Source organism: Etheostoma cragini, chromosome 17, assembly GCF_013103735.1.
Source record: "Etheostoma cragini isolate CJK2018 chromosome 17, CSU_Ecrag_1.0, whole genome shotgun sequence".
NCBI classification, from domain to species: domain Eukaryota; kingdom Metazoa; phylum Chordata; class Actinopteri; order Perciformes; family Percidae; genus Etheostoma; species Etheostoma cragini.
The window spans coordinates 23479906-23496274 of record NC_048423.1 but is presented as its reverse complement, the minus strand read 5'-3'; the positions used below and the strand labels follow the sequence as shown (position 1 = coordinate 23496274).

The 16369-nt window shown below is 42.3% G+C and overlaps 1 protein-coding gene and 1 long non-coding RNA gene across 2 annotated transcripts in view; one reads left to right on the top strand and one right to left on the bottom strand.

Annotated features, from left to right (window-relative positions):
- The first annotated feature begins 430 nt into the window (after positions 1–430).
- Positions 431–16369, top strand: part of si:ch73-105b23.6 (fibrillin-1) — a 30235-nt gene continuing 14296 nt past the window's right edge. The window contains exons 1-10 of the mRNA XM_034898543.1: positions 431–557; positions 4122–6203; positions 7465–7587; positions 7717–9711; positions 10281–10414; positions 10708–10875; positions 11197–11376; positions 12725–13316; positions 13858–14007; positions 15066–15283. Of these exons, the coding sequence (XP_034754434.1) occupies positions 431–557; positions 4122–6203; positions 7465–7587; positions 7717–9711; positions 10281–10414; positions 10708–10875; positions 11197–11376; positions 12725–13316; positions 13858–14007; positions 15066–15283 (5769 nt within the window). The remainder of the gene's footprint in view (positions 558–4121; positions 6204–7464; positions 7588–7716; positions 9712–10280; positions 10415–10707; positions 10876–11196; positions 11377–12724; positions 13317–13857; positions 14008–15065; positions 15284–16369) is intronic.
- Positions 15854–16369, bottom strand: LOC117960432. The gene is made up of 2 exons (XR_004660153.1): positions 16265–16369; positions 15854–16116 (listed from the first exon to the last, which is right to left on the bottom strand). It is a non-coding gene; the product is annotated as an uncharacterized LOC117960432 (long non-coding RNA).

The following is a 16369-nucleotide window of genomic DNA, read 5'->3' as shown; positions in this document are numbered from 1 at the left end:
ATAATGTTTAACAAAAGACATTTTGGTTCCTATCTTAAATCCATGCCATATGAATGGGATTTACCATACTGAACAATGTACTTGTCAATTCATTTCATCTTCATAGGATTGTCTTATGATTATGATTACTTTTTAACAAATAGGTTACTCCAGAAGGATCCGTATACATGCGATCCGCATATTTTTAACATGCATCTTTTACACTAACTGATATATCTAACAAATACAGAAACAATTCTAACTGTAAAATACATGTAATCCCTAATCCCTAATGAACAGGTAACTGAAAGTCATTTTGGTGTCTTGTCTTCTTAGGAGGACAAACAGTCTCAGGGGACTTATTGTGCAAGAGCTGACACACAAGCTGGGGAACATGGGTGTTCCCCTTCCCAGAGGTTTAAGATGTCAGGGCAGTGCGTGCTATGGTGTAATGGGCCATTGTCGCGAGTCCCAAGGGTGGAGGAGAAGTAAGCTGAAGAGGATATCCAGAGAAGAGGAGTTCACACTGTCTTCCCCACGGAAGAGTCAAGGACCACCAAGAGACGGGGAAATATGCGGTGAGTGCAAATCTTCACTTATTGGCTGTTCTTTTAGTGGTGGGCGAGGATTTTTCCATGGCTCTTCATTCTTCGAGAGTTATCATTAATCCATTTTTTGTGACCCTGATCCAGATTTCTTGACATATGTTTTGATATTTTTGTTTTATGGTTAATTCTTAAAGCATAAAGTATTCATTTGGATGCAAAGAAGGATGGTTCATTTATAAATATGAATATGGATCACTTCACAGTGACTTTTGTCAGTATAACTTTAAAACAGTATTAACAATGTTAAGTTGAATTTCCAACCTGTGTAGTATTCTCTTACTGATATAGTTTGTTATTCAGAGTTACCATGTTATAGATATTATTTGAACCATTTGAATCACATATACGTTTTTAATACATGCAAACATTTGTTGAGTTATGTTCAAATTCCTTTTATTTGTTCTATATACTGATGGATTGAGTTGTTTTGTACAAATAAGACAAATAATGGTCACGAAGGCTGGGTCATGACCAAAAGAACGAGATCCAGAGTACAAGCAACCAAGATGGTAAATGGATTTCCTGGGTGCCTCCCTATGGAGGTGTAGGGCGTCTAACCCACGTCCAGCTGGGAGGAGGCCCCGGGGAAGACCCAGGACTAGGTGGAGGGATCATATCTCCAACCTGGCCTGGGAATGACTCAGGATCCCCCATTCGGAGCGGGTTGATGTGGCTCAGGAAAGGGAAGTTTGGGGTCCCCTACTGGAGCCACTCCCCCCCAAGACCCCATACTGGATAAATGGACAAAGATGGATGGATGGATGGATAATTCAGTTAAATTAAACAATTCAACGTATATAAATTAACAAATATAATTTAATAAAGGCTGAGAATAGCACCTTAAAGCAGGACAATAATCTCTTAAACTCCAATATACACGGGATACTTTTCGTAGTGCAAGTCAGTCATTTTAATTGCTAATAAGGAGCACGATTGTTCTTAAATATGAAAAGCATAGTTTAACATTTTAGGAAATATAGGCTACTTGTTCACTTTCTTGCAGAGTTTGATAGAATACTACATTCATATGTTAAAGGAGATGTTACAGCGCAGACTGGAAACTGAGTAAAACAACAAGCCTGGCTCTGTCCAGAGGTAACATAATCCACCCAGCAGTATCTCTAAAGCTCTCTAATTACCACATTATACATTGCTTGTTTAATCTGTACATAATGCCAAACTAAACAATGAAATGGTTTTACGGAGGGTTATGTGCAGAACAATGTCTGAGTGTCTGAGTCTAGTGATTTCAACAAGGTACGTATTATTCTTGTAACCAAACAAGATGTAACATGCTAATTTGAAAGCTTGAGCTTTGCTGGTTGGCAACTGATTAAAAAAAATATAGTTCTTTTTAACAGAGCCATTAGCTGTATTAATGTATATTCTCCAACTACTTTACACTCACAGGTAGGGAATCAGTAATTGGTTGGTTCAGTTTAGTGAACAAAGCTGAGAGATGACTAGAAATGCTTAACGCTCATGTTGTCCTCGGGTCAAATTGACCCGTTTTCCCGTAAATGACCCGTAAATCTCTACTTTCATTCATTTTGGGGCGTCATATTCAATTTTATAGTATTCGGAAAAACAAATTGAAGTGGTTTTGAAATACTATTGAGTAAAAGTTGACATATTCCATTCTGTGATTATCCATCAACATCCATTCATTTCATTTTAGTCTAACTAATTCCTAATTTCTGTGTTTTTAACTCAAACATTTGGTAAAATTTCGTTATGTATTGACCATAAATCCATAAACCATAAAACCATAAAATTAAGAAGTTAGTGTTACGTAATTGAAAAAAAGCATTGAAAGGGTTGAAAAAGGTGACAAAAATGTAAGAAAAACCTTTGAAAAATTGATAAAAAGCATCAACAAAAATGTTGATTTTCAATTTTGACGGGAAGGCAACACAAAGGTTAAAGCATCAGTACTAAAAAAGATTGATATTTTCTGGTGCACTATAAGGTCCCAAACAGTAACCCTTTCCTCATGTTTCAGAGGTTTTTCAGAAGGCTACAAGTGTTGCTGATAGTGATAGACATCATGGCAGCTGTCCGAGTTGGAGTCCCTCAGGGAGGCCTGGTGTGATTTACAGTAGACGGTTGTGCATTTACTGTATGTAATGGGACTCTACCTCAGTACTGTCACTTTCCATCCAGAGCTTTCACATAAGACACAGACAATGGCCTAGGAGGGAATATTGACATTTAGATGGTAACCTAATCAGAACAAACCAGATTGTTGTCAGTATCCTCAGAATTTAGCTCAACTACTCCATCAAGCCATTGCCCATAAAACTGGTTGACTGATAGCACATTGTGGGAAAAAAAACTGATTTTAAACCACCTCATGATGGTGTGTCTGGGTCTGACATCAGTTAAGCCAACACACTTTGAATACAACGTCATTTCAGTTTTCTCAGAGGATACTGTAGTAGCAAGGAATGTCTGGCAAATATTAGACTTCTGAACAATGGATGTCCCAATTTACACTGACCACTATATTGGGGCATTCAAGCATGATGGACCCGTTTTTGCTGCAGTGATTTTTAATGGCACAGAAGAACTACTTATTGGACTTTTATAGAAAATCGGAGTTATTTTATGGCCTTTTTGGTAAAATGTTTCGAAACTATGGGATATATATATTAAATCTTTAGGAAATAACATTTTATTGACAGTTTTAGGACTGTGTTCATGGAGCCTCGATCACATTGACAGTGAATGATACGGCTGATACATAATCAGTATTTCATGAATGACAAAAATGGAAAATACTCAAATTGAGAAAAATTGTATCTACATCTGCCAACTTTACGTGGTATGAATAATGTGTATACTTGGATAAGTCAAATCAGAATGCCAGTAAGTTAACTCTTTGGGGGGTGAGCCAGGATAAGATGGTAGGTTTACATGTGTCACACAAACTGTAACAATAGTTACTCGACCATTGTTCGGTGCCAGGAAAGTAGGCTGTGGAAACACAAAGTGCAGTCAGCAAGGTGGGACATACTGTACTTTGCATTTAGGTCAAATCCATAAGTTACTTGCCATTTCAACAACAGAGTTGGATGACATTTCAGACTCCAGGTGATGCACAGAGACATAATCCATAGAACTGAAGCCACTGCCTGTGCTTTACAATGCCATGCTGTTACATGCAAAGTGAGCAAAACCATCTCTCCTTACCTTCGCAGGGATTAAATGTCTTCTCTCTTCTTCACCCATATCTCTCTTAGTAAGATACCATCCGAAGTAAGTAGACTGCCCACTATTTTTCTGAATAACAGACATTGATTTCTTTTCTTTGCCCACACAGGTTTCCACTCCGCTGGCTGATGAGTCTATTTGCAGGGCTGGAATACTGCACTGCAGGTATCTTACCTTCACTTAAACTAGGTTTACTGTTTTTACCCAAACTCACAGACAGTAGACACAAAACGTGCGCCCTAAACATATTTCTAAAAATTGAGCTGACACATAATCACATTTAATATTCAAGCCCCTCTCTTTTCCTCTTTTTCTTTCCAGTTGCCGGCCAGAGTGACTGCGAGGCGGCAGGCCTCAAGTGCCACCCTCAGGCTGAGTGTCTGAAAGTTAGAAACATCTTCACCTGTGTGTGCCGCATGGGCTACGAGGGTGATGGTCTGCTGTGTGAAGACATCAATGAATGTCTCAGTGGCCTTCAAAGCTGTCACTCACAGGCTAACTGCATCAACACCCTGGGCAGCTACAACTGCGTCTGCATCGCTGGATATGTCGGAGATGGCACCAACTGTCAGGATGTCGACGAGTGCCAAAAAGACAACGGGGGTTGCAGTGCCAATGCCCTGTGTACTAACATTGCGGGTGGGCGCCAGTGTCAGTGTAAAGCCGGCTTCACTGGCAACGGCTTACAGTGTGAGGACGTTAATGAATGCAGTAACCAAAGGATCTGCCATTGGAACGCAACCTGCACCAACAACCCTGGGTCCTACGTATGTACCTGTAATGCTGGCTACAAGGGCAACGGAAACTACCTGTGTCTTGACATAGATGAATGTACAGAGACTCCTCGTGTGTGTTCTACGTCACTGGGCTACAAAGGCTGTGTCAATCTGCCCGGCAACTACCGCTGCACGTGCAACACTGGCTTTGAAAATAACGGGCAGAGCTGTGTGGACATCAATGAATGTTCAAGCAACATCTGCAGTTCATACGCGGACTGCGTTAACACCATGGGGTCATACCAGTGTACCTGCAGGAGTGGTTTCGAGGGAAATGGATTGAAGTGCATGGATAAAAATGAATGCAGTGAAAAAAATCAATGCAACCCCAGGGCTGCGTGTATCAACAGGCTGGGGAGTTACGAGTGCTACTGTTTGGGAGGTTTTACAGGAGACGGTCAACTGTGTGAAGACATTGATGAGTGCGCAACACCCAACATCTGCCCTTCTACCAGTACCTGCGTCAACACTCCTGGGTCATATTACTGCGACTGCGGCAGAGGCTTCATCTTGAATAACTCCATGTGCCACGACCAGGATGAGTGTGTGGAAGGCCGCTGCAGCCCGCACGCAACCTGCACAAATTCACTTGGCTCCTTCTCTTGTCGGTGTACAGCAGGGTTCACGGGAGATGGCCTCACTTGTGTGGATGTGGACGAGTGCTCGCTGGCTAAGCAGTGCCACGCCAATGCCCTCTGTGTTAACCTTCCTGGCTCCTACAATTGCACCTGCCAGGTGGGTTATTCTGGGGACGGGGTGATCCAGTGCAGCGATGTGAACGAGTGTCTGGTGGATAATGGAGGTTGCAGAAACAAAGCTACATGTGTCAACAACCAGGGTTCCTTCTCTTGCCTTTGCCAGCCTGGCTTCCTCTTGGTAAATCGGACTCTTTGTCAGGATATAAATGAGTGTAAGGAATCGAAGAATCCTTGTCGAGTGAATGAAAACTGCGTAAACACGGACGGGTCGTACGAGTGCCCCTGCCAAGGCGGTTACTACCGCCCCGCCAGCAACATGGTCTGCATTGATATAGACGAGTGTAAAGACAACACGTGCCATGTCAATGCCACATGCCTCAACACCATTGGGTCCCACACGTGCACCTGTAAGCGAGGTTTTTTAGGAAATGGCATCCAGTGTAAAGATATAGATGAGTGTTCTGTGGCGAATACGTGCCACCCACGGGCACTGTGCACCAACGTCATGGGGGACTTCTATTGCGCATGTCAGCAGGGTTTCAAAGGGGATGGCTTCTCCTGTCAGGATATTGACGAGTGCGCCCTCGCTGTTGATGTTTGCCCAACCTTCTCAAAGTGTATCAACTCCCCTGGTGCTCATGTCTGTTCATGTTTGGATGGCACAGTGGCCTTCAATGGTACCTGTGTGCAACCCAGTCCACTGTGTAAGCCTGCCTGCCACTTTCATGGCCTGTGCCACCAATCGCATGCTGGATACCAGTGTGTGTGTGACCTCGGTTACGTGGGTGACGGGCTGGCTTGCTCTGATATAGACGAGTGCCAGAGGGAAAACATTTGTTCTCAAAATGAAACGGAGTGTATGAATATCCCAGGATCGTTTTCCTGTGTCTGCAAAAAAGGCTACACACTCAATGGAACACAGTGTGTTGGTAAGACAGTTCTTTTAATTGTTATTTTCTATCTGAATTTTCTATCTGTTATCTGAATCACTGTCCACATCTGTGAAATTCATTCATTCATATTAATCAAACATGAAGACTATACCAGACTGAATGAAGTGAGAAAAAAAATGACAATTGAGTCTGATTCTTATACTGATTAACTGGCCCTATTTGAAATAGCATTTCATAACTGAAGGTAAAAAAATACGACTGATCTTTTCTCTAGAAACCATCATCCTTGATTGTTTTCCCTTTTCTAATGCATATCAATCAAAAAGCAGACGATAAAGACAAACATAAGACATTTTTAAGGAATTTTTGAAGCAAATAAGAAAAGTGCGGCTTCCTGTCATATCAGAAAGTTCAACCTAATCCTAGTAACATTTAGTGTAAATCCCCATTTTAGTTTTGAAGGAAAGGTGAGTGTAGGGCTAGCAAATAAACACATTTAAAACTATTGCATTAAAAGTGACATCATTCATAAATGAGAGCTAATTTTGTAAAAGCACATTTTTGTATTTAAAACTTTTCTTAAACACAATAATCTTCAAACAACGACTGGACTAAAGCTGCACATCTTGTTTGCATCTGGAAAAAAATCCTATATTGTCTATTATTATTTCATTTAGATGCTTTTCTCCAATGCTACTTACCGCACAATAACTGCATTCAAATCAGGCAAGAGCTAGATTAAGATTAAAAATGAATCTGTTTTAAAGAAATGATAATAAGTACAATGCAAAGAGAAAGTAGAAGAGACGTAACTAAGTGCTGGCTAGAGTTGTTAAGCTGTAGTCTGAAAAGGTGAGTTTTTAGCCCGGGGCAGAAGATTGGCAGAGACTCCTGCCAGAGGCTGTCCTGACTTTTTAAACAATCCTATACATAAGTTTGGAAGGAAAGAATATTATAGTATTATATATATTGAATAATATTCATTCCAGGATAGGGAGTGACTTACTACCCACTTCTCCTTCATCTAAGTCAGTTGAGTTTCCACACATTTTGATTTTAAGTGACAATACCAGAATAATAAGTCTACTTATAATAAAATACTGATTTATTATTTATTTTTTAGCCACTTAACTAAGCCCTTTGCTTTACCTCACTTCTAAATTATAGTTAATCTGTCAAATCTGGCATTTACAACACCCAAAATGAATAAATTGTCCTCAGAAGGGATTCCGTTAAGCTACATTATCTCCCTCTCTTTCTCCCTACCCCCCTCATTATTTGTCCATCCCCTTTGTAGATGTGGACGAGTGTAAGGTGGGGCAGCATGACTGCAGTGAGTTTGCCCAGTGTGTCAACACAAAGGGCAACTATTCCTGCTTCTGTCTCAGCGGCTTCACAGGCAATGGGAAGAACTGCTCTGGTAAGTATCAGTTCCTCATTATAAAACATCAATTACACTAGTTGGTTCTATTGCCCCCATAAGTGCACTCACCTTCAACACGTTTTGGGACTGTTTCCCTGATACTGTCCCGTTTTGGATAAATTATAGACTTTGATGAGTGCCAAATCCAAAATGGAGGCTGCCATCCAGTTGCCAGCTGCACTAACACACCTGGATCTTTCTACTGTGCCTGCCCACCTGGCACGGTGGGCAATGGCTTTGCCTGCCAGGATGTGAATGAATGCGAGCAGAACTCCGCCCTGCTACACAACTGCAGCGCCCAGGCTTTGTGCCGCAACACAAACGGGTCCTACATCTGCCGATGCCAGAATGGCTACCAGGGTGATGGCTTTGTTTGTGAGGATGTGGATGAATGCCAGCTGGCCACAACCTGTAGCAGGAACACAACATGCAGCAACACCCCAGGTTCCTACACTTGTTTGTGTATCTTGGGCCTGGTTTACGACAGGGGCACATGTGTGAGTGAAGACACATGCCTAAATGCTAGTAGAAGTTGCCACCCAATCGCAAAGTGCCACCCATACCAGGGTTCCTTCTACTGTAGATGCAAGGATGGTTATAAAGGAAGTGGCACCGAATGCTTGGATGTGGATGAATGCAAAGAATCAAAAGATCAAGTCTGCCCGGCCTTCTCGTACTGCTTCAACACGAATGGCTCCTACATCTGTAGCTGCTGGGAAGGGTTTCAGGACAATGGGACACATTGTCAGGATATGGACGAATGTGTGGCAGGTAACTTCACCTGCCCTGACAACAGTACCTGTACTAACACAGAGGGGAGCTACAAATGTGCCTGTAACCCAGGCTTCTCAAGCAACGGCTCCCGGTGTTTGGATGTAGATGAGTGCTCCTTTGGCTTGCAGTGCCCTAAATTCTCCAACTGTCTAAACACAGTTGGATCTTTTGTCTGTAAGTGCAGGGAAGGTTACCAAGGCAACACCACTGCCTGTGAGGATATCGATGAGTGCCTAGACAACTCTACCTGCCCTGAGCATAGCACATGCATCAACACCAACGGAAGCCACCTGTGTGTTTGTGACGCCGGATTTTCCAGCGTGGGGGGCTTGTGCGTGGACATCGATGAATGCGGCCGGGACGTGGAGCTGGGGAAGCTTTGCACCAATGGCAAATGTAAGAATGCTATTGGCTCATATTACTGTGAATGCAGGAAAGGTTTCTGGAGTAATGGGACAAAGTGCATGGATGTCAATGAATGCTCAGATTTCCTCAACTCTTCAGTGTGTCAGCATCATTCAACATGCGTCAACGTCATTGGGTCTTACCGTTGCCCCTGTAATGAGGGGTTTATTCTAAATGGGACAGAGTGTCAGGATGTTGATGAGTGTAGTGACCCCGGTGGAACCCCTTGCCCAGAGCACTCATTATGTAACAACAGAGCAGGGTCTTTCTTCTGCCTGTGTTCTCCTGGCTACAAACCCACTAGCGTTGGCTGTGAGGATATCGACGAATGCAAGGACAACACCACCTGCCGCTTTGACCAGGTGTGCACCAACCTGCCTGGAGCGTACAACTGCTCTTGCCCGTCGGGGTATCACGAGAAGAAACAAGCGTGTGTCGACACCAATGAATGCCAGAATTCACCGTGCCACCCCTTGGCTAGGTGCTGGAACACCCCTGGCTCCTTTTCGTGCCAATGCGCTCCGGGCTTTGCTGGAAATGGCTCCTGGTGCAACGACGTGGATGAGTGTGTCGCCCTGACCAAACCGTGCCACCCTCTAGCTCGCTGCTACAACACCCCAGGGTCATTTGTGTGCAAGTGTATGGCCGGCTTTGTGAGTATCGGGCCACTGTGTGTAGACTTTGATGAGTGCCAACAGGCTAATAGGCAGTGTCACTCTGCTGCCACCTGCTCCAACCATGCAGGAGGCTTCACATGCTCTTGCGGTCGGGGTTGGATTACTTCCAAAGACAATGGTCGTGGAAAAGGAGGATGTGTAGACTTGGATGAGTGTGTGTCACCCATGGCATGTCCTGGACAAACATCCTGCACCAACCTGCCAGGGTCTTACCACTGTTCCTGTCCCCAAAACAGCACAGTGTGCAGAATGATGACTCAGAAGGGTTGGTTTTGCCTATGTTAATCAAATGTTGTGTTTTTGAATTTTTGGTCATTATTACTTTTTTTAATAGTGAAAACTTGCAGGCGTTCTTGAAATGTCACATCATTGTCAGGCAAAAGCTCTCAAAAAATGTCAGTATGTAATGACTTTAAAAACATAGCAATGGTTTTAAGTAGAAAACTGCATTTTGGGATTTATTCATTTTTAGGTTAACGTAAAAATGGTACACTTCATCAAAACAGAAAAACTGGTTTTAAAGGTTTTCAAGGGTTGTGTAAAGCTAGCAGAGAAAATTTGAGTAAAACATTTTATTAAGGCAACCAACCTAACCCAATCAAACTACATTTTAGAATTGATGTTCCACCCTCTTCTGTTCCTCGGCTGCCTCACTGAGTGACAAGTTACTGTAAGAAAGTTGCACTTTACAAAGTCAGCAAAGCTAACAACCTTACCTCTATCCACCATTTTTCCATCCATGATGTTAAAACCATCACTGTCATACATTATCTGAATACTTTGGTTGATTTTTAGTTGGGCCACTGATTAACTGGGTTTGTGCTCCCCCAATAGAGAGCAGCCTGTACCCCTTTGGAGCAGAAGTCGGTGATAAAGGAGTGAAGATGGACACGGAAGATGGGAATTCCCCATACATCACGCCACCAATGGGTTTCCTTTTTATGGGAAAATTGTACGACAGGGTTTACGTAAGTTCCTAAGTGTATATTTTCTACAACCATTGGCGGTTGTAGACCATTTTAAGTGGGAGGGGCAGGCCGGGGTCAACATGCGATCTAAGGTACCAAATGTATTAAACTGTTAAATACCACCCCCCCCCCACTATCACTGTCATACATAAATAATGTACAAAAGAATCCGCCACAGTTTTTAGGTATAATATTAAGTGGGCAATGAGAAAGAGACATGTTGCTAATAACTTGCTTGATAATAACTTTAATATATCTGTCTATCATTTTTGTATCTCCCTTTGCTTTCTCAGTTTTCAGACAATGGCCTTGTCCACTTTCAATCTGTTGCTGAGAATGAGCAGTACCTGCTCCCTGCTCCGTCATCCAGTGGTTTCCCCGACAACATAAATGTGACCCTGTTAGCTGCGTTTTGGGATGATGCCGACCTCACCCAGGGGGATGGGCGGCTGCTCTATCAGGTTAGAAGTCATCAGGGGTCATGACCTGGCTGGAGTTAAGATTGAGATTAAGACTTACTTTATTGATCATTTTCCCTCTGTCGTTAGTTATTACACACGTACATGCGTTTATGGAGAGATGTCAGTGTGAGGAGAAATGATATAAAATGAGACTGGTGTTTGTTTTTTGATCAGTTGAAATAATTAATTAAAGACTGAGAACAGATTTGCTTTTTTTTTTGATAGAGATGCAGTTTTGCAACTCAAGCTGCCGTGTACTATCTCAGGATTTTGCAACTTTTGCTTTATGTTACTCCTCCTTTTCTTTCTCGAATCTTTCAGGAATACCACGGGCTTAACATGTCAGACGTCTACTCCCAGGTGGTGTTTAACCGCACGGCAGACGATGTGACAAAGTTTGAGGAGGGGCGAAGCAGGCCCGCCTTCACCCCAGCCTGGATCCTCAAGATCACCTGGGACCATGTGATGCCCGTCTCATTTCAGAAGGTCAACTTCTCAGAGGTAGAGAGATTCAAATCCAATTAGTTCTTTTCTTCTTTCTTTCTGTTTTTTTTTCTTCTTATTTCTTTCTTTCTTACCGAAAATGATGATGATAAATAAAAGTTTCGTATTGAAAGAAATGCCTAACAGGCAAATGTTTTGCACTGGCTTAGATATTTAAAAATTACACTACAGTTACAGTTTTAGGTTTCTCTAGAACTAATTTATCTATTTGTTATTATTTTCTCCCTAACTAATTTATTTGTACAATCTTGTTACATGGTATTAAGAATTGGAAGCAAAAAAGTAGCTAAATATGCATGTCCTGCATGGAATAATTCACATCCCCAGTCCCATGCTGTATGATAAAACACACCATTAGAATATAAAAAAGATCACTATCATCCAAATTTGAAACTCTTTCTGACTAAATCTCTACCTATCCCTTTCATCTCGATGTAGCAGAGTCAAAGGTGTGATGGAGCAGGCGGTGTTACTGTGTGCTTGCATGCGTGTCCTACTTTATGTGCTATTGTTATGTGCAATGTGAAGCCTTTAACCGTCAAAGTAAGCAGAAATTCATAATTCCTGAAACACTATTTAGTTTAACTTTGGTGCCACCTTGGGGCTGTATACCTACAGGTCTTGAATGCATAGTATAGGGATATCTGCTGTCTATTGTTTGTCTTCTTGAAAATACTGTACATTTTTCATTGCTTATGAAGTCATGTTGTTCTTGAATGGTTTGAATTGATTTACTAGTCAGTGATACAATGATTGTTTAACTCCCATGTTGTCAGTTTCCTATATCACTGTTCTTTTTAACTACCTAAAATAACATGATTGGTTCCACACAACGCTCTTTGGCGAGTACAAATCTCTACTTTCATTAATTTTTCTTATTCAGTTTATTGCATTTGAAAAACAAATTGAAGTGGTTTTGAAATAGTATTGAGTAAAAGTTAACATATTCCAGTCTGTGATTATCCATCAACATCCATTCCTTTAATTTTAGTCTAAATAATTCCTAATTTCTGCTTTTCTAACTCAAACATTAGGTATAATTTCATATAAATGAGGTTTATTGAACATAAATGTGTAAGTGTCAGTGTTAAAAACGTTAAATAAAAGTGACAAAAATAAAAACAAATGCATCAAAAGTGTTGAAAAATGGGACAAAAACATACGAAAAAGTTAAAAACATTGATTAAAAGAAGCCTCAAAAAAAGTTTTGATTTTCACACAAGGTTTAAAATTAGACTGTTACCCATGATTCATGGAGATACGTGTCTGGCAAAAAAGAAATGAACTGGGTTTATGTGGGCTTTTCCTGTACTTGATACCTAAACACTTTATTTGTCATTTTCAGACTAACACTTTCCAGTGCGTCCTGACCACCGATGGAACGCGCTCCTTTGCCCTCCTGAAATACGGGGACATGCTTTGGGGTCCTGGCCAGAGAAAGTACCACGACGCTCTCATCGGCTACACCAATGGAAAATCCTCCCACAAGGAGCCCACTGTACCCCCGGGAAACCTTTACGGGCCGGGCGGCAGATACAGGCCCCAGCAGGTGAAAGGGGTCATGGGAAAGTTGGGTCAGCTGGTGTATGATTTGACAGCATCAGCGGGGTCCGCCGTGGATTTCGGTGTGAAGTGCCAGGCGTGGGCGACGAATGAGCCTGACCCTGCTGCGTGGACAAAGGAGCTGTCTTCATGTCCCTGCACCCGCGCCCAGGCTCTGGAGGACCTGTCCTTCATGCAGGATACTACTGATGCGGGGCCGAGGGTGAAGACGCTGAGGGGTCAGCGGTGGGGGGGCGCAGGGGGGCATGTCTTCCAGTCCATCCTGTCCAGCAGACAAGGTTCAGGGAAGAGATGTGTGTATGACGCAGATGGTCCGCTGCTGGCTGGGTACAATGAGCGCTACTTCTCCGAAAACAGCATACAAAAACATATTGGTAATATGATATTTAATATGTATCATAAAAATTCTGTATGAAAAAATTCACTGTATCATACAAAAATCCTTTAACTATGTAAATACTGTGCATATCCACACTCCTTACATTTGTTACATTATATTTCTACGCTGATATTTATACTTTGTGCAACTGTAACACAGAATTTCCCTTCAGGGATCAGTAGAATATTTCTGATTCTGATTCTGATTAATTTTTGGTCAAATTCAACAGGGATTAATGCGGAGGAATTTAGTCATTCCTACACATAAGTTCCTATCAATGACTTAGTTTGATATATTTTCACACACCAATGGACAGAAAATAATTAATTAAGTGCCTCTCAAAGCTCATTTGATTGCTTAGATTTATTTTTCAGGATTTTATTTGTTTTGTGGTGTTGTAAAGCACGTTGAGCTGCACTCTCTGTATGAAAGGTGCTATACAGTTTATAAGTAAAGTTGATTATTCTGCTTACAGGACAGTATGTCTCATTGCTAATCAATGCTGCCTACATATTTAATCACACTTCTCTCTCCAGATGAAGATCTCCTGCCATTCCAGTGGTGTTGTATCGATTCTCCTCTATGCCACCTTTACCTCAACAAGAGACCACTGGACCGTTGCCAAGGTTGCAGCTGGTCCGGCACTGACGGCTGCACCCTATCCAAGCAGGCGACCCAGGGTGTAGGTGAGGGATCCCTTCCTAGTAAACACAGAGCAAGTTAAAACCAGCAGAAGATCCCATCAGGGGAAATGTGGATTGTGCTCCCGACTGAACCTCTGAGAGTCGGGATTTTAAAGAAAAGTTGCATTTCAGTAACAGTAACCGTAGTCTACATACAGTTGGAGCAACTTTTTTTTGGGGACTGGAAAGCCATATTTCAGTATTTACAGGGGGGGTTTGCAAGAGTAAGGCTCTTTTTTTACTACTACAAATTACTATTTTTTAGTCACTGTTCCTTTATCTTTCACTGTGACTGTTATTGCCACTATTCATATCAACCTATGGCTGTAGTACTCAAGTCCGGTTTTGGACTCGAGACCCTTTTTCTATGGTCTCGGGCTTGTCTCGGACTCGCTAGTATTTGGACCCGGACTTGTCTCGGTCTCGGCCACTGGTCTTGCCCAATATGGCTTTTGGTCTTGACCGAGTCCAGGTGTCTTTATTATGTTGATAATAGTATTGGAGGGAAAGTGAAATCCAAAATGATTATCTTGATACTATTATGCATAAGACCTTTTTTCTGTCCTGGACTCGGTCTTGACTCAGACTCAAACCTTTTTGGACTCGGTCTTGTCTGGGACTCGGACCTCTTTGGACTTGGTCTTGACTTGGTCTTGACTAGTCCTGGTCTTGGACTTGTCTTGGACTCGACTAAGGTGGTCTTGACTACAGCCCTATCTCAACCTGTCAGAAACCGCCTCCCAAGAGCCTGGGTTTGTCCCCGGTTTCTTCCTAAAAGGAGGTTTTCCTCGCCACTGTCACATTATTGCTTGCTCTGGAGGGAACTACTAGAACTGTTGGGTCCCTGTAAATTAGACCAACTCTATCTGTAAAGTGTCTTAAGATAACTCTTGTTATGAATTGATACTATAAATAAAATAGAATTGAATGTGTATACATGGTCATGGTTATGATAGTCAGCAGCCTGTCTATTCCCAGAGAACTTGTTGTACCTTTTAATCAAAAGAGACCATATTATGACCAGAAAACCTCTCTTGATTCCATTTCCGTTTCCCTTGCAGGGATGGTGTATGGCAGTCTCCATTTCATCACCTTTGATGGGACGGAGTACTCCTTCAAGGCCCTTGGCGAGTTTGTGATATTGCGTCTGTCCTCCGCCACCGGCTCTAATATCTTCACCCTGCAAGGACAGACTGACAAGCTACACACAGACGCAAAGGGGATCATTGAGGTCCCGGTGGTGGTGCGCATGGCTGCCTTCCACCAAGGCATTGGCAAGGTCAGGATAGTTGTGTGTGTGGAGGGAAGACAATGGAAGTGTGTGTGTGTTTTACAGAGAGAGAGAGAGTTTGTGTGTCTGAAAGGAATTGTTACATTTTGTTCACTTTCTTTGTGCTAGGTTGACAAGGAGATTGATGTTGTGTTTAAGGTTCAAAATTATGCTCATTTTCACGTTCATACTTGTATTTTTGGGCTCGTAGTAAAGTGGCTCGTAGTAAACCTGCAAAATGTCCCTGAAAGTAATGCTCCCGTGTTGTTTATTTAATTATTTTCTTTGGATGACCAACATGTACCTCCAGACAAAAACCTATATTTGGTATATTATAATTAACATATAGAAGAATTTGAGCCAATGTAAATTTTGGGGGTTTAGGATGGAAATTAGAGTTTTTCCCTTGATTTATACATCAAATTATATTACACATGACTGTAGTGCAACTTAACATTTAAACAACAATAGACTAGCTTAACAAAACTAGGATTATTTAAAGAAAACCACAAACAAGCCCCCACCTTGTTACGACCGGCTCACAGGCCACAACAAAAGAGGAAGATGCACAGCAACTTAACAAAAATAAAGTGATATTTATTAAATAATGATGCAAACAAGAGCAAGATGAGGTGTGATTGCCAGTATCAGTGATGAATGAAGGTGGATGGATGTGATGGAGAATGTGAGGTGCATGTTGTCAGTAGTTAACAAACAAAGAGAAACATGTTGGTGCGCCATCGGGAGAATGCGGCCTCCTGGTCTCGGGGCAGGCGGGGGTTAAATAGTCTGGGAGGACCGGCCAGGTGATCGCAGTCATCTCATCATCGCCTCCGCTACACCTGCAAGTTAACAAGACAAACCACAGTACCCATGTAGGACAGGCCCAGGGCCGGCACACCAACAAACATGACATCATTTTTAGAGCTAGTGTTTGTGTGTGTGCAGTAGTTATTATATAGTCGTTAGGAATAGTTTCAGTTTTCTCACTTTGCCACAGGGTTTCTCCCCTAGTCACTGTACCCTCCCGATTTAACCCACGTGGCTGTGGGGTTGCCTTCTTCCTCCTTCCCAGGCGTTGTGGTTCTCACACCA